This window comes from Triturus cristatus, chromosome 1_2 (assembly GCF_964204655.1).
Source record: "Triturus cristatus chromosome 1_2, aTriCri1.1, whole genome shotgun sequence".
Lineage (NCBI taxonomy): Eukaryota > Metazoa > Chordata > Amphibia > Caudata > Salamandridae > Triturus > Triturus cristatus.
The window spans coordinates 924,243,038-924,261,697 of record NC_140580.1 but is presented as its reverse complement, the minus strand read 5'-3'; the positions used below and the strand labels follow the sequence as shown (position 1 = coordinate 924,261,697).

General features: G+C 49.4%; 1 protein-coding gene across 3 annotated transcripts in view; it reads right to left on the bottom strand.

Moving 5' to 3' along the window:
• Positions 1–1,462: 1,462 nt before the first annotated feature.
• The window catches only part of UBE4B (ubiquitination factor E4B), a 918,898-nt gene continuing 901,700 nt past the window's right edge, over positions 1,463–18,660 (bottom strand). For all 3 annotated transcript variants that reach the window (XM_085609806.1, XM_085609805.1, XM_085609804.1), the window contains one exon: positions 1,463–2,687. In XM_085609806.1, the coding sequence (XP_085465932.1) occupies positions 2,629–2,687 (59 nt within the window). In that variant the 3' untranslated portion in view covers positions 1,463–2,628. The remainder of the gene's footprint in view (positions 2,688–18,660) is intronic.

Genomic DNA, 18,660 nt, shown 5'->3' with positions numbered 1-18,660 from the left:
AAGAGGGGGACCGTGAACCAGGGTGTGGAGAGAAATCCAGATCCACTAGACCTTCCGTATCACCTTCCCATTCTGGCTCATCCTCGCATTGAGCTGCGAGAGGGTCTTCAGACCCCTCCCAGTACTCCCCTTCGTCCCCCGGTTGTTGAAGAGGCCGGTAGGAACGAGGTGCCCGGGGGAATGGGATAAACTTTCCACCCAGAAACGGAACCGAGGGGTAATAGACCAACCCCGGTTCCGTGCCACCCCCGGAGCCAGCAGCAGCGCCGCGCCCGTAGGCGGGGCTGGAGCCGGCGGAGGTGAAGGGTATCGTGCCTGCGTAGCAGGGGCCAAAGGCGGCGGCACAGGGGCAGAACCACATAAGGGGTCCGCGGGGCACAAAGGCGCTCCGGAGGGATCCGATGGACCAAATTAAAGGCTCATGGCTGACAGAAAAGCCTGTATTTCGTCCGGAGTTGCATGCGGGCCTGGAAAAGGCGGGTAGGCAGCAGGCAACAACGGAGGCTCCATTGGAGCCGCAGGGAAGTGACCACCCGCCCCCTCCACCGTATCCAGCGACCGGTGAGGGGTAGACGAAGAGCGACGTCGCTTCTTTGACTTCTTATGGCGCCGTGACTTACTTGTCCCCTAGTCCGACGAACGATGGCGACAGCTCCGCGACCGGCCCCTCGACCTCCCATGGGGGCGGGACCTCGATCGTCCGGACAGATTGCCGGACCTCCAATAACTTTCTGGAACGCTCCCGCAAGGCTTTCGGCGCCATGGCCCGACTATCAGGGCACGCCTCTGGGTCATGGGCGTGCCCCAAGCAGAAGAGACACACGTAATGCGGGTCCGCTACCGACATGTTCCGACGGCAGGTCCTACAGGACTTAAACCCGGGCATCCCTACTGCACCAGGAGTCGAGTACTCGACAAGAGAAGAGAACCAAGTTCTCAGAAACCAAGTTAAAATATTAACTAGAGGTTCTGCTCCCTCTCGGATCTGAGCTTGCTGGCGCGGAAAAAGAAAGAACTGACGTTAGCGTGCGTGGGAGCGTCTAAGTAGCTCCGACAACGTAATCTCGGCGGCTACAACGCCAGCGACGTATGCGGAGCCGCACGACGACGCCTACCGACGCGCAGGGGTACTGCTGAGAAACTCTTTCTGGATCCAGTCTGACGCCTGGGGATATTCTAGGGGAAGGAATCTATCACTAACGTGTCTCTTTCAGATATGTGCTTAATTGAAAGATTGTGGCATTTGTAGAGAAAAATTACCTTTTTCCAGAGTATGCTCTTAACTCCTCAAAAATTGTAATGAAATGTGTTAATGGAAGAGAAGTTTATACAGTAGACTTTAACATTTTTTATTTTGTGCATTTAAAACAGTGTTTGCTTATGTGGACCAGCATTTCTCTAAATAAACATATATACAAAAGTGGTGCAAGTACACAGTACAAAAGTACACAGGAGGACTGTGAATGTCTATCACCATTTATTGTACTTCAGTTGCCCAGGATTGGACAGAGGACGCGCTCAGCAGAAAAAAAAATACAAACGAAAATAAAAGGAAAAAAAAAACAAACAACCATTTTTTTACAGCTTAATTTTAAAACAAGCTCCTGGTTTGGACTCTGTTCAAGGGCCACCCAGGACCTCAACTGTCCTGAGCAGGAACAGGAATACAAAAAGGCTCAATTAAAAAAAAAAGTGATATTCCCAGATCTTTTGCACCCTTTCACTTTGGTAAAGTCATGGGTACAAACGGTAATCCATGTAAAAAGGCATTCCTCCAGCAGTGGAGCACCAGGGACTCCTCTTGGTGCACAACTGAAACTGCACGGGCCCACGGCACACTTAGCAGACAGTATTACTGAATAAAAATAACACCAATAGCAGGTCATGGGAAGTGACAAAAGGGGTCTGCCCACCTCCGTCACCACTCCCCCTTTTTCTCTGAACCAGATCTGCACACAGCCCTTCCTGAGAGCAATGGCCATTTCAGATCATTGAGGGTCAACGGCAAACGGCAGGTTTCCAGGAATTCCAACTTTGTCCCAGTGCCAAAAAACGTGCGTTTTTAATCGTTGTTTCACAACACCAAAATAAAACAGAGTGAAAATAAAAGAACAGAGTATGCGAGTAAGTAGGATATAAAAATAGGTTCCATGAGTAACACTTAGCTGCAGGCACCGTAAGGTCACAGAATGCAGGTGCTATTCCTGTAAGGTGCGGGCAGGAGCAGGGGAGGCCAAGGGAGGAAGTTCATTTTTATTACATCGTATTGGAATTAATTGTTCCTTTGTTTCACTTAAAAAATGATGGTAGTGCAGGGAAAAAATGAATTTTAGCAGCAGCAAATGGCCACGGTTTGCTCGGACTCCAAGAGAGAGAAATGGGGCGCTCCAGCACCACTCAGCTGCCAAACCATCTCAGCCCTTGGAAGTGCAAGTACCTGTTCCAGTGACCCACCCCTCCACCTGCCAAACATCTGCGATTTAAATATATGTACAGGAGTAGGCGGCTCCTCGCTTTCCACGTCTGTTTCAGCAGCCCGCAGAGTACTGCGTCCATCAACTTAAAATGGGTCCTCGGCAGCACAGCCCTTGTTCTTCCTTTGTGGGTCAATTCATGACCGAGGGAGCATTAGTCAATGTTATGCTTGTCTCTCATCCACATCTGAATTCGCTCCTTGAGTTCTGGCACTAGAACGAGAAGAGAAGGAAGTGGGATTAAAATGCTGCCAAGCACATAACACATGTCCAATTTCAGCTAGTGGTCGTTCAAGTCAGGTGAATAGGTAGACGGTGTCTGAAAACGTTCAACGTACCACTAACTCAGCACAATTTGTGTTGCAGAATATCCAACCTACAAGAAAAAAACGCTAGCACTCTGGACAATCCCCAGGAGACCGAAGGCTCAGTGAAAAAGTATACATCTGTAATATTACAGTCAAGAGGTATCTTCATTGCCACTTACTAAAGTCACCCAAAATAAATCAGTGTGAAAAATCCGACCCAGATGCCACAAGACCAAACTCGCTAATAACCCAACTCAAGGTGTCAGGAGCATTAGATCACTGGCATGTCAGTACACCAACCACAAAAGCCCGCTCAACAGATGCTTGCACCAACTCGCTAATAAACGCAACCCAAAAGGAGCACCAGCTCACTCTCAAAAGAACCAACCCCCCTCAGCAGCACTAGTTCACAGACAACCCAACTAAAAGTCACCGGCAGCAATAGATAAGTAACAAACCTAATTAAAAGTCTGGATGATTAACTAAAGCAGCCAGAAATATTCTCACAGACACATCAAATTCATTCACACAAGCAATGTAAGCCCACCTGCAAATCGAAATGAAATACAACGGAAACACCATTTTACAAACAGATTAAACATAAATGTACCAACATCACCCTGCTAACTAACAAACTCATCTTAAAGACACTACCGCCTGCAGGAAGCCACACCGGTATTGGCCCAAAAGTCGAGCTTCAAAGGAGAAGCCACCTTTGAAGGGCAAATGGGGAACACTCTGGAAGGGGGGTGCTCCACTGTGAAGTAGACAGGCTGGCACTAGGGACAAGGAAGGGGTAATCAGTTGCCAGACCGTTTTTTCAGTGGCATGTAGCTCCCTTGGTTGCAATATCTTGGGGTTGAGCTAGGGAGCTCTGGACACCAAGAGAGGGGTTCTGCCATTTTGAAGTGGCCAGAATGGTGTATCTTGGGATAGCCAGATGTCACACTTCACAGAAGTGGTCATCAGGCGTGAGAGAGCCAGGTAGCATTTAACTACTAACCGGATTCTATCCTGAAGGAATTTTCTGAGCATTAATAGGATACCCCTAGCACCCAGATCTTGACTGGACAGGAAGAAGGACCAAAGAAGGACTGCCCTGATGTACCGAGGAACTAGAAAAGATAGGCTACACTGCCATAGACTGCACCTGCTGGCTAGCAAAGGAGAAGGGACTGTACACGCTTTGTCCTCATAGTGTATAAGTCCTATCCAGAGCCTAGCTGCAGCAAGAGACCCCAAGAGTCAGTCGGCTGACCTCCTGTTCACAGCACAGGGCCCCAACAGCTGAAGAAGCCTGCTAAGGCAATAGCCCAGAATCTTCTCATCACTGCTAACTGCAGCCGTGCAGCATCAGAGACCAATAACTGATGCTCAAAGTTGCACCTGAGTCCACTGGACCCAGGAGAGTCATTTGAGTGCAGCCTGGTCACCGAGAAGATGAGTTATTACACAGGCAAGGATTTGTGTGGGTAGGTGAGGAATCTATAACTAACTAATGTTTCTTACCGAAGGTAAGTAACTTGTGCATCTGAAAGAAACGTGTTAGTTATAGATTCCTTACCTTAGAATAGATACCCCAGCAATACCAACCCCGGTGGTGGGTCTGCGAACCAAGATCACACCAGAAAATCCTGGAGAACAGAACGGCCAAAGTAGCCATCTCTCTGGACTTGGTTGTCCAGGCAGTAGTGTTTGGTGAACGTGTGCAGAGATGCCCACATGGCTGCCTGACAGATGTCATTCAGAGGCACTCCCCTTCCCAAGGCAGTAGTGGCTGCCGTCGGCCTGGTGGACTGAGCACGTAGCCCGACTGGAGGCTCCTTTTTAGCCAGAGTGTAACAAGCCTTCATACACAACACGACCCATCGAGAAATGGGGCGTTTGTGTACGGCCCGACCCTTCTTTGCGCCCACGTAACCAAAAAAAAGTTGATCATCCACCCGGAACTGTTTTGTGCGATTCAGATAGAAGGAGAGCGCACGTTTTGGATCCAGACAGTGGAGCCTCTCTTCCTCCTAATGGTCTGCCCAATGTGGAAGGCAGTGACCACCTTAAGAAGGAAGGATGGACAGGTCCTGAGAACCACCTTGTCCGGATGGACAGACAGGAAAGGAGGTTTGGAAGAAAGAGCCTGGAGCTCATTCACCCTTCTAGCAGAAGTGATGGCTACCAGGAAAGCAGTTTTTAGGGTCAAAAGACGTAAAGGACAGTTACGCAGTGGCTCAAAGGGAGCACACATTAAATAGGTTAGCACAAGATTCAAGTCCCACTGAGGCATAACGAAGGGGATTGGAGGATGCGTTAAGCATTTTAGGAAACAGTTAACTACCGGGGACTTGAAATGAGAAGGCTGATCTGGCAACCGAAGGAAGGCAGAGATGGCTGAAAGAAAGCCCTCGATAGTGACCAGGGCAGAGCCCTGATGGGCTAAAGAAAGAATAAACAAGAGCACTTCAGAAAGAGGGGCAGAAAGGGGATCCACAGCCTTTGCTGTGCACCAGGCCACAAATATGTTCCACCTGCAGGCGTATACCGTCTTTGTGGAGGGACGCCTGGCTGCCAAGATTACGTCACAGACTTCAGGAGGCAAGTCAAAAGAAGTCAACTGCTGCCGCTCAATCTCCACGCAAGGAGGTGGCGACTGGACAGGTTCGGGTGGAGGACTGTCCCCTGCTGCTGCGACAGAAGATCCTCCCGAAGAGGCAGTCTGATCGGAGGATTGATGGCCATGTTGAGCAGCTCGGGATACCAGACTCTTCGTGCCCAATTCGGAGCCACAAGAATGACTTGGGCGCAGTCGCGCCTGATCTTCAACACTCTGGGCAGAAGTGGTATAGGCGGTAAGGCGTACAATAGACAGCAAATCCACTTGCGACGAAAAGCGCTGCTGAGCAAGTGCCGCTTTGGAAATTCCAACGCGCAGAATTGCTGATATTGCACGCTCTCTTCGGTGGCGAATAGATCTAACCAAGGCTCACCCCACTGTCGAAAGAGACCTTGCACCACCTCCAGGTGAAGACGCCACTCGTGATCCATCATACACCTGCGGCTGAGTTTGTTCGCCCTGGCATTCAGAGAACCTGCCAAGTGTTGAACCACCAAGGATATGTGCCCTGATGTTCCAGCCATGTCCAGAGGCGGAGGGCCTCCTGACATAGGGCCCATGACCCCACCCTGCCCTGTTTGCTGCAGTACCACATGGCAGTGGTGTTGTCCGTGAACACCTGCACTACTCTTCCTCAGACAGAGGGAAGGAATACCTTCAGTGCAAGACGAATCGCCCGGAGCTCCAGAAGGTTGATGTGAAGCCCGGACTCCGCCAGAGACCAGAGGCCTCTGATCTCGGCCTCTCCCATGTGGTCGCCCCATCCCAGAAGGGATGCATCTGTCACCACAGTGTGGTCTGGCTGGGGAAGGGAGAGGGATCTGCCATTGACCCAATCCTGGTTCGTGAGCCACCACTGCAGTTGTTGATCAGTGCCCTCCGAGATCTGGACGCAATCGGACAGATTCCCCTGATGCTGCGCCCACTGGAACTCCAGGTCCCACTGCAGAGCCCGCATATGCCACCTGGTATGATCGACCAGCAGGATTTGCAGGAAGCCATGAGTCCCAGCAGCCTCAGTCATTCTGACCGAAACCCAGGATAGAGGCTGAAAGATCGGAATCATAGCCCGAATATCCCGAACTCGCTGTTTGGGAGGATAAACTCGAACCCGTGTGGGGTCCAGAACTGCTTCAATGAAGAGGAGCTTCTGAGAGGTAATCAGGTGCGACTTCGGCACATTGATGGAGAACCCCAGCGAATGCAGGCGGTCGGCCGTAGTCTGGAGGTGGGAGACGACTGCCTGGGGCGAGCCCGCATTCAACAGCCAGTTCTTGAGATAGGGGAAGACTGAAACCCCTGATCTACCCAGATGAGCTGCGACCACCGCCATCACTTTCGTGAACACCCGAGGGGCGCTGGTAACGCCAAAGGGGAGCACGGTAAACTGAAAGTGCTTGTGGCCTACCGTGAACCGTAGGTAACGCCGTTGGGCTGGCAGGACGGGGATGTGAAAATAAACGTCCTGTAAGTCCAACGCTACCATCCAGTCTTGCGGGTCGAGGGCAGACAAGACCTGAGTAAACGTGAACATCTTGAACTTCTCCTTCCGGAGGTAGCGATTGACGTTCCGGAGGTCTAATATAGGAAGCAGGCCCTTGTCCTTCTTGGGAACCAGAAAGTAGTGGGAGTAACAACCACGACCTACTTCTGGGACAGAAACGCGCTCAATGGCTCCCTTGGCCACGAGAGCCATAACTTCCTGCTGGAGAAGGGCCAGATGATCCTCCCACAAGCGGTGGTATTGAGGTGGCATGCCTGGAGGATCTATTTGCAAAACCCACCTGTCCGGCGTGATGGTGCACCAGTGGGGGAGGTGATGGCGTTTGATGGGCCTGAAAGGTAAGATAAGAGGGTTTGGAGGCTGCTGCAGAGGGGGGGTTGGTGGACTGGCCCGCCCGCTGGCCCCAGGAACCATGCCGGTTGTTTCCACGTACCCGGCCACGCGAACGTTGGGTAACTTGCTGCGGCCTATGGCTCTGGGTGGGACGTAGCTGTGCACCCCTTCCGTAGCCACGAAAGGGGCTACAAGGACTGCGCCGGACGGGTGGAGAGGCTAAAGGACTTGGCCGTAGCCTGTGAGTACTTGAAGCGCTCTAGGGCGTTGTCTGCTTTGTTGCCAAAAAGGCGACGGCCATCAAAGGGCATGTCCATCAAGGTGTTCTGGACATCCCCTGAAAAGCCAGTGGACCTCATCCAGGTGTAGCGACGAAGCGATACAGACGTTGAAATGGTCCTGCCCAGAGAGTCGGCAGTGTCAAGCCCACAACGTATCGTAAACTTTGCTGCATCCCTCCCGGCGGCAACAGCCAGGGAGAGCACTGCCACGGCCTCCTCCGGACACTGAGGCAGCACTTGTGCCACCGTATCCCACACAGAGTGCGAGTAACGGCCCAAGAGACATGCGGTGTTTACGGACCGCAATCCTAAACTGACGGAAGAGAAACTTTTCTTGACAAGGTGGTCCAGCTTCTTGGATTCCCTTTCCGGTGGAGCAGTAGGGAAGGCGCTCTTGGAGGTAGAAGCTTGAACTACCAAGCTTTCCGTGGTGGGATGTTGGGAGAGGAAAGTGGGGTCGCACGGAGCCGGCGTCTGGCAATCATCCTGTCCATGGGAGCCCCTCTGTTAGGCCTGGACCACGTGTCCAAAAGGAGGTCTGTGAGGGCCACATTAAACGGCAGCAAGGGCTACGAAGAGCTCGCAGCCGGTTGAAGCACCTCTGTCAGGAGATTAGTCTTGACCGCCCTACGCAACACCACTGCGTATGACGCTCCCTCCACGGTAGAAGGAGAAAATATGCCTAGGTCAGGGGAGGTGTCCAAACCACTGGCATCTCCCAGTTCCTCTCTCCAGTGCTGCTCAGTGTCTAACTGGTCCGTCAAAGGGTCACCTGACCCCTCCCAGTCCTCCTCCTCATCCTCTGGGTGCCATTGTTGTTGAAAAGGGACCCCAAGAGTGAACAGGGGCATAAAAACACCACCGGCGCTAGATCCGGTGTCGGTTGACACCTGTCTGGCTCCGTTTACACGTCGGGATGGAGGCCGGGGTCGACGCCGGTCGGCTCCCGAACGCGGTAGTGGTGCCGTGACAAGTGGCGCCGGTGGAGGCGTAACCAGGTCAACCGCCGCCGATCCGGATCCAGGCCTGGATTCAAGGGAGGCCTGCGGCGCCGGATCCGCTGGCAGCAAAGACCTAGGCCCCCCAACCAAGTCCGCAGGGCTCAAAGATGCGCCGGCAGGGTCGGTCTGCCTAAAGATGGCATGCATCGCCTCGTAGAACGTATGAAGCTGGACGGGGTCCCTCCGGGTCCTGGAAAGGGAGGGAAACTCTGAGTCGACCCTTCAGGCTTCGAACGCGGAGACACAGGAGGGGCACCACCCGGGTGCCTCGTCGGATCGGCCGACCCACGAGGAGAAGTCGAAGAGCGACAATGCTTCTTCGACTTCTTATGCTTTGACTTACCCGACCCCGAGTGCGAAGACTTCGATGATTTCGAACCGGAATGGTGATGGCTCCGCGACCGGTCCTTCAACCTCCCTCTTGACTGGGACCTTAAACGGTGGGGAGCCGACTGCCGGCGTTCAAGCAGCTTTCAGGACCGCTCCCGCAAAACCTTCGGCGCCATCGACCGGCAGTCGGAGCACGACTTGGGGTAGTGGTCAAGCTCCAGGCTAAAGAGGCACACACGGTGCGGATCAGTCACCGACATTAGTCGGTGACAGGAACCGGAGGGCTTGAAACCGGCCATCCCTCGTGCATCTTTTCTGAGTTGGAGACTCAAAACAAGAAGTCGACAAAAGTCGAGAAAAAGTTAGTCAAAAACTGACCGAGGTACCGCTCTTCCCGGATTTGCGCTGGCTGGCGCGGAAAAAGAAAGAACTGACGTCAGCACGCGTGGGTGGCGTTTAAGTAGCTGCCGCAACGGCATCCCGGCGACCGACGCCACCTTCCGACGCGCAGAGGCACTGCTGACGAAAAAACATTCCGGATCCAGTGTGACGCCTGGGGGTAATTCTAAGGTAAGGAATCTGTAACTAATGTGTTTCTTTCAGATAGAATTGATGAGTGTATTGTGAGAAGTTGGCCTGGTATATGCTGCTCACTATTTCTAGTGATCACCTTGTACCATGCCAAGCAACCCTTATGGTGGTGGTTGAAGTAAACCTAGATAGACCAGCTATCCTAGTGGTAGCGTGGACAGTGCAGTCTGCAGGCTAAACTCTTGAGGGAATGTGAAGCCAGCTGTTTTACCATAAGTAACCTCCTTGAATACCAATTGAAAGGACACCACACAGATATATATTCAAAATATATATGTATTTATTTAAGTATCCCCTATACTCTTTATGATCACAGAAGCACATTCGTTAAAACAAGGCAATGTTTAAATATTCAAAAGTTGCACAATTATGGATGGGCCCGGGTGGCCCACTAAACCATATACTAAAATAGTGGTATAAGAACCACGTATAGAAAAGTAAGAAGGCCTAGGGCCTTGAGAATTGCTGGGACTACAAGGAGCTAACAGTAGTTAGTGACCAGGAGGCCCACAGGATGCGTGTGCAGTGTTGAAAGTTACACGCGTGCACCTATTGGATTCAATGGGTGCGTAAATGGACCAGAACCAGACCAGAACCTAACAACTGGAAACCTAGACACTAGATATGTTTCTCTACACAGGAGCACCGGAGTGCCAGTGTTACCTCACCCACAGGAAGCGGCTGCATAGGTGTCAAAGTACGTCGGGTTTCGTCATGCAGGTCTATGGAGCCTGAAGATGAAGATGCTGCAGGCGGCCAGGCGAGAAGAGTTCCGGTGGTTCCAAGGGTGGATCTGAAGAGTAGAAGACCTGAAAGCAGAGGGGACACTGTTCAGAGTCACTAGCCAGTGACCGGCGTGGAACCAGGAAGGAACCAGGTGATGTTGGGTGCCAACAGGTTAAAAAGTGAAGCTTGTCTCTGCAGCCACGTGGAAGTGAAGATGTCGACGACGTCCAGGAGTCACTCACGAGCTGTCCCATGAAGGCTCTAGCTGATGGCGGTGTCGGCTTCTCGATGGGAGCAAACAGGCCTTGGCTAATGCAAGCCACGCAGGAGTCGATGAAAGCTTGGTACTCTAACCAGCAAGGTCAGAGGGGCTGCTCCTTTTCACAGGAGCAAGGGACAGTCTGGAGCAACCAGACCAGCAGTGTTGTTCGTAGATTTCATCGCCAAGATGGCCACTAGCCAACGGGCCAGTAACCGGGATGACGCGTCGAGTGGCAAAAAGCAAAAGGGCCCCACGCAGATCTCGTGGATGCTGGAGGGCTGGTCTTTGGTGCAAATGCTGCTCGGTGTTGGGGCTTCTCAGGGCCCTATGCACAACGATGAGGATGCCTCGGGTGCTGCGCAGTCAGCTTGTCGTGGACGTTTCAAGATGGCCGGTCCCACGTCTCTCGGTGCCTCCACGGGTCTCTTCTTTGCAGGGACTGTGGATCAGGCTCTGAGATGTCTGGAAATCTGGGTCTTGTCGGGCTCTGGGCTCGGTCTCCGGCGGGAGGCGGCGGCAAAGCAGTCGTTGAGTTGCTGGATGGTGCCTGTGTTCACAGGGTGGTCACTCCTTGACCACAAGGGAGATTCTCTTCAGTCTTCTGTGCAGCAGAATGTCGAAGTCCAGTGATTCTTCTTCTTCAAGTCGAGTTTCAGGATGATCTAAAGTCCTGGGAACCAGCTCCTACTCTTATTCCAAATCTAGGGGCTGGATTACCTGCTAGGTCCCTTCTCTGGGTGGGACCAGGAAGGGGGTTGGTTACACCCCTTCTCTTTTGTTCAGTTTCGCACCAGGGCTGGGGCTGGAGAGCCCCAGCTCCAGTTTGAACTGGCATATGCACGGGGACACCTTGTGTGCCCCAGGCATGTCTTAATCTATTCAGCCCTCCTTAACCCACTACACAAAATCCTGTCTGGGGTGGTGCAAGCACCTCCCCTGACAGGAAACCCTTTGTCCAAACCTCCCAAGCTGGAAGGACTCCCAGCAGCAGGAGGGCAGACTTGTGTCTGTGGTGGCAGCATCCATTTTGTGATGCTGAGGCTCTTTCTAACTTTACCCAAGTTTCAGGTTAGGTACATGTCGTGCCCCTCTAGAAGGGTGGAATGCTACCCCCGTCGCCAAACCAGAGTTAGCATTTGACCGCGAGGTCCATAATGCACTTAAGAGTATATGGTATGGCAATATCATGGAAACAGCTAAAGGACGTTGTTCCGAAAGCTGCAGACAGGCTCAGCTCATGCCAGAGCACCATCTCACATGAAACCAAGCACTCTGCCTCCAGGATTGTTAAGGCCTGCCATAGGAGTGACTGATAGGTTACCATGTGTCCATATATGTTAGATATACTATATCTAAGTAAGAGGTGATTACACCAACTTACCCCAGCTGAGTGATCAGCCAGTTGTGTCAAATAGTGAGGCCAGTTCAGGGGTGGCATAATACATGCTGCAGCCCCTGGTAGGCCTTGGATACACCTATGCCCTGGGTACCTGGGGTACACTGTTACAGGGTCTATAAGGTGAACCAGTTCCAATTGGTAATGCACCTAGTGTGCATTGGCATTAATTTAGGGAGAGAACAGCAGGGCTGTGGGTCTGATTAGCAGGCCCACAGCCACACTAAGTCATAAAACCAGTGAAGCAAAAGCAAAAATTTGGGGTGACCATAGGATAGCAGACCCTACTCTCCTACATGTATTACTCTGTAAGGTGGCACAACCACAGAGTATAATAGACCCCATGTCCAAACAGTCCGGATCCGGGGCTCACGATTAACAGGCCAGATGAGATCAACATACATTCAATTAGTAGGAAACAAAACCAAGGAATGCAATTAAACAAAAGAAGGAGATATGGACATGGAGTACATGTATAGAACAGTGTCAGATAATTTCCCATTGGTGCCTACCTATATGTTGCAGGATTAAGGTCCCAATATGGACATTCATAGCAGTACTTGCTTGACTCATACTCTTTGTGATGGTTTGTATCTAATAAAATACATATTTTGAAAACAACTGGGGTCTGACCTCATCGTGAGCCAGCATGTGGGGTGGTATGAAGATTGAGTTAAGGGACTGAGTTCCTAGATGGATGCATGGAGTTCAAATGAGTTTGGAAGATGACTTAAGAAGGATAACGAGGGAAGTTCCGCTACTAGATAAAGATATAATGCTCCTGACAGAGTTGCAGGCTGATCTTGTAGACCATTAAACAATGAGAACTACAATCCCCTTTGGACATATTCTAATAGGGAACAAGTCAAGGTGGATGTTATCTTGACTTCTGAGAGCAAAGGAACAGAACAGAGTATTCTTTGAGTAGTGAATGATAAGCGAACGACTAAGTCTCTAACGTATCTTCAGATGCTGTACATGCAGGAGTCTCCAACTACAGAAAACACCATTAAATAGTATTTGCATGCGTTAGATCTGCCATACCTCTCGTTTGAGCAGAGACGTGAACTTGTATCACCGCTGATATAGGAAGAACATGTAGCATCCCTCAGGAATTTGAGTAAAAGGAAGAGACTATCTGATCTAGTTGGTCTTCCTGTGGAATTGTATCCAAGTGCCCTAGGGATACTGCTTGATAATTAATTGTATGAAGTGTGCCATGAAACATTGGACAAGGTGTGCCTTCCTGCAACTATAAGAGAAGCGCTCAGAATAGCAGTCCCAAAGTCAGATAAGGATCTTGAAGACTATAGATCTTTGTTGTTGTGACATAGATAAAAAATACTGAGTAAGGCAGCTGCAAAGAGACCCCTGCGGGATCTCTGATAACTATTCATCCAGATTCTTGTTGCAAAGAAACCAATTACTAAACCCATATCAGTTGCATGTTAAATGTTTGGTGGCTACCTTGGATACAGAAACAATATTTTGATGCAAGTATTTTTTCTAGGTATTGGAGAGGTTTAACTTAGGTTCTTATTTTGTGACCATGTACAACTCATATGACACAGATGGCAATGCTCAGGACCCGATGAGACGTATCTGATATTTGGATCTTAGAACGTGGTAGAAGGCACTGCTGCCCCATCTGTTTGCACTACCATGGACTGTTACCAAGTATACTGTGTAGTATCCTGGCTGACTGGAGAAAAAGAATTGGGGTTGTTATGCATGTAGTGTCTATAAGCAGATGACACATTTAATCAAGAAAGCCTACAAAGTCCATGCCTTGCATGGTTTGTTTGCTACATGATATTCAAATGGTGTCAGATCTTTGCACAAACTCTAGCAAATAGTACCTATTTCCAATTGGTTCTTTGGCTATATGTGACCAGAGTGGTTTGCCGAACTTTGGGTTGGAATAGCAGCCAAAAAACAAACATATTTGGGTACAGGATTAGCCAACGCAGATGGAGAAGAAACTTAACACTAGTCAGGTAATGAGGGAATCATCGATGGGTAGAGTACCACTGAGAAAAATGGGCAGAATACAGATCTTTGGTTTGGGCATGAGAGAGCCCAAACCAGTCACTCTGGAAGTAACTGTGAAAGGGAGGTTAGGGTTAACCAGATTTAGAGTGTTACTATTTCCCTGCAATAGTGTAGCATGTTGTACATTTGCTAGATTGCGTCCCTAACTACAAAAAAGCATGGCCACCGGAATGCAATTCAATATGGAACCCAAGCAACTCTTTAGAACAGTGTATAATTGTGTATATTTGGGATACAATTACATGTCTCTAACGTCAAACAAATAAAGAGTCTGGAGTAGGACAACACAACATTTATAATAGATACAGAGTAACTTGGAGAGGAGTCATTTCTTCACTATTTCTACGAGGGACAAGGGCTAAACAAACTCATTAGTCATTAGCTACTAGAGAAGTGGTACAAGTATGGAAGACTCCAGGGTGGCACAATGTTAGTACTCTTAACATGTCATTATGCAAAGGTACCTTGATAGGAGAGGTGGCACGAATGAAGGGCTTAGAAACTGGAACAGAATAGGCATAACTGAATGAAGTTATATAATTGGTAGAGACAGGATAAAGGAATGTGGGCACCTCCAGGAATACTGTGTAACAATCAATACATGCAAATAATACAGGAGGGTTTTAGGAGAAAAGCTGGACCAAGGAGCAATTTAATCGATCTAAAAAAACGTTTATCAAAAACACTTCAGACAACCTGCAGTATCTTAGAGACAAATGGCAGAAAGATGGGCCTTGCTTACACAATAATATGTCTTAAATGCATGGAAGGGGAGAAGGCATGTTCACATATGGCCTCTGTGAATGTGGACTGAGATGAAGGTTCTGATCACAAATATAAAGGGAGATGTCAGAAATTATGGCAAAAGGCATACTTTTTCTACCTAATAGGCCATACTGAGGATTACAGGAAAGACTAGGTGCACTTGATACTAAGGAAAATGGCATCCACGTAAGGATCTGTTCGCAGCGTGCAGTGCTGTAGATTCACATGGCCTGCATACTCCTGCAATCTAGTGCTGGGCTTGAATGCTTACCAGTTGCTTTTTTCCAAAGAAGTCTTTTGAGTCACAAGGTATATGGGGACTACTCCTTTAGTAGACAATGTGCATGGGCACCAAACTCCAAGTGGAATTGTTTTTCACACAATGGTGAAAGTAGTATGGCGTGATGAGGAACTATGATGCATGTGGATTGCAGGAAGAAAATAGTAGAATAAGAGATTTGTGATCAGAGCCACACACTTCCTGGGAGGAGCCTCAAACTTCTGTGGAGGAGGGTAGATGCATGTGAATATACAGCACTACACACTATGAACAGATGCTTACGGGGTGGTTACTATTTTCAGTTTGTAGCATGTGTTGCTTTAGATACACATGCTCTGCACAGACTGTAAAGCAGTTTCCTCCTGCAAGCATTGGCTAGAGTGCAGATGATGTAGATGTCTGAAAAAGGGTACTTAAGACTGTCTGGCAAACCATAACCAGTTGACTGGCTAAGATGTCCACACAGTACTGCTTAGTGAAGGTGTGGGGTTGACCAAGTGGCAGCTTTACATGTCAGCTAGAGGAATATTTTCCAAGAAAGCCACAGTTACTGTCTTCTTCCAAGTAGAGTGCACCCAGGGTGTGACAGAGGCATTTTTTAGCTTTGTGAAAACAGACACGGATATATTTGACTATCCATTTGACAATGTTGACTTTGGAGATAGGGTGGCCTTGTGAGGTTTAGCAAAGGCCATGAAAAGTTAGTTGCCATTGCGAAAGGGCTTGGTTCTATAAATGTAATACATGAGAAGGCCTTTGACATCTGTGTAAGGCTCTTTCTGCTAGAGTCTGGTTGGAGGAAAAAGACCGGGACCTTTATGGTTTTGTTGAGATGAAAAAAGGGAACCTACCTTAGGGAGGAACTTGGGGTTATCTAAGTGCTACCCTATCTTTGGGAACCTGAATGAAGAGTTCTTGGTGTTTGAAAGCTTGTAACTCACTAATGCACCTAAGAGAGGCTATCACAAGGAAGGCCACTTTCAAGTAAAGGTACTGGAGAAAGCAAGATTGTAAGGGCTCAAAAGGAGGTTCCATGAGTCAGCTGAGGACTGAGTTAAGGTTCGAAGCTGGAACCCTGGGAGGGATGACCCTTTTGAAGCCTTCCATGAAAGCTTTAACAACAGGTATGCGGAACAGGGAGGAATGTTTCCTGTTTTGCTTGTACGCACCTATGGCCACTAAGTGTAGGGATATTTAAGTGTAGGCGAGGCCGGACTTCTGGAGGTGAAGCAAGTAGCATATGATGTCTTCAAGTGCTGGTTTTAGAGGGAGTGGAGGCAGGTGTTTGGATATACAGTAATGGACTAATCTCTTCCATTTTGCTATACTGCAGACTCATCTGGTAAGCCTTCGAGATTCTTCGCAGGATGGCAATGAATTCCTTTGGGAGACACAGGTAGTCAAACTCGACAACCCCAGGTGCCAAATTGCTAGATTAAGCTTCTTGGTGTAGAGATGCTTTATCTGCCCTTAGCTCCTGTGAGAAGATCCAGCGTGGTTAGAAGGTCCAGCCTGTTGGAAAGCTTCTCATGGAGGCAGACTGACATGATGGAAAGCTTCTCATGGGGGCCGACTGACATCTTCAGAAGTACTGAGTACATGGGGTGTCTAGACCAGGTGGGGGCCACGAGGATGAGAGTCGGAGAAGTTTGCTGCATCTTCCAAACCACATTCGGAAGGGGTGGGAGAGGTGGAAAAGCGTAAGCAAAGATCACTGGCTTGTTCATCCATAGTGCATTACCCATGCACTGTGGATGTGGGTACATGGGGGTGAAGTTTAAGCATTTTGCATTCTCGGGAGCAGCAAATATGTCTATTTGAGGAATGCCCCAACATCTAAAGTGTTGAAGGAGGACTTGCGTGTGGAGTACCCACTTGTGGATTTGTTGATTTATCATGCTGAGCAGGTCGCAAGGTCGTTTCTCACCCGAAAGATACTCCTTGGTAGCAAGTGCATCCAGGAGGGAGATGAGCATGGACGGAGAGAAGCATAGAGTGAGTGCTGCCTTGTTCCTGCAGGAAATACATGGGGGTTCATGTTTTAGGACTACTTTGCTTCAAATGAGGGGAAGGAATGTTTTGAGCGTGAGGCTTATGGCTAGGAGCTCGAGATAGCTGATGTAGTGCCCTGTTGGAAAGAGGCCCACATATCTAGGTCTGTGGCATGTCTGAGATACGTCCACCTGGCCAGCTTGAGAGGAATCTTTGTTAATTGCAATTTGCGGAATGTGATCTAAGAAAAGCTTGTCCTGAAACAGACAGGTGCTGTTCTGCCACTGCAGAGAGAGAGCAATGTATGCTGGCCTTAATCAACACTAGATCCTAATTTTGACCGTCTGCCTGTGACCACTGAAGTGAGAGGCACAGCTGCAGCAAGTGCATGTGAAGCCAGGCATGAGGTACTATGGAGATGTATAAAGCCATCATGTCAAACAGTTGCATTACAGTCTTTGCTGTGAGGTGATGGTTTGGCTGAAAAAGAAGCACACGCTGATGAAAGCCAAAAATTCTTTGTGGGCTGGAGTAGTCCTTGCCCGTGACCAAATTCAATGTCACTCCTAAGAAGGGTTATATTTGCAGGGGTAGCAGGTGGGATTTTGTGGCACTGATGGTGAACCCGAGGCTATGGAGGAGAGAGAAGTTAACCTGGGTGTACAATAGGCACGGGCATTTGCTTGCACTCTTGATCAGCCAGTCAAACTAGGCAGGGGAAGACGTAGATGCCTCCTTTCCTTAAGTGGGCAGCGACAACTGGCAGCCATTTGGTGAAGCCCCTTGGAGCAGTGGTAACACCAAACAGGAGAACTTTGAACTGATTGTGGCCCCTTACGATGGAGCGTCAATGAGCGGGGTGGATTGGGATGAAAAAATAGGCATCTTTGAGGATTGATGCGGTCGTGTTGTCGGCATCATTGACCTGACGGTATCATCAACGCCAATGGCTTTGGCACAGAGGGGGTCTTAGGATCTGACTGTGTCTTGGGCATCAATGGTGGCTTAGGCATCAACGGCGACTTTGAAGTCAAGGCTGGCTTTGGCGTTAAGAGGATTTTTGGCTTTGAATGGACTGGAGGCATGGGAAATACATTCAGGCTCGATAGGCTGCATAGGAATGGTTCAAGTCTCCGACAGTAATGTCCAGTGCCGAATGTTGCCAGAGGGTGGTGAAGCCTCAGAGGGCTGAGTCTTTTTTTAAGGGGCTCTACGGCTGAACCCCCCTGGGGGGGATGGAGAGGGTGTTGTCGGAAGCCTGCACTGCATTTTCTGGAGTGTCCCCAGCCTCACCCGCTGATATTGAAGTGTCTTGTTCGAATGAAAGGTCAGAAAGGCCTTGCACGTGTCGCCGTGGTTGGGGGACAGGCAAAGGTTACACACTTAGTTGTGGTCGGTCCACAGAAACTTTGCATGGCACTGAGGACAGTTCCGAATGGGCATCCATTCAATGACAGAGCATAGGAAGGTGCTCAACTATACTATACAGCTCGCATGAAATGTTACATTCATACACAGTAGAAATACTTGCAGTTTAAATATGCCTGTGAGTATGTATAGGATTTATCCGGACATGAAATTCCGCACCCAGATGTCGAAAGGACAGTGAAGACCCTGCTGCTTATGGTATGGTCCTATGTGACTGTAAGCTTTAAAATAAGGAGTTGGGCAACATGCAACAGACAGTTCACAACTTAGAAGACCCTACACTGAGAAACTGTTAAATTATATAGATTTGTAGAGCCCACTATCATCCT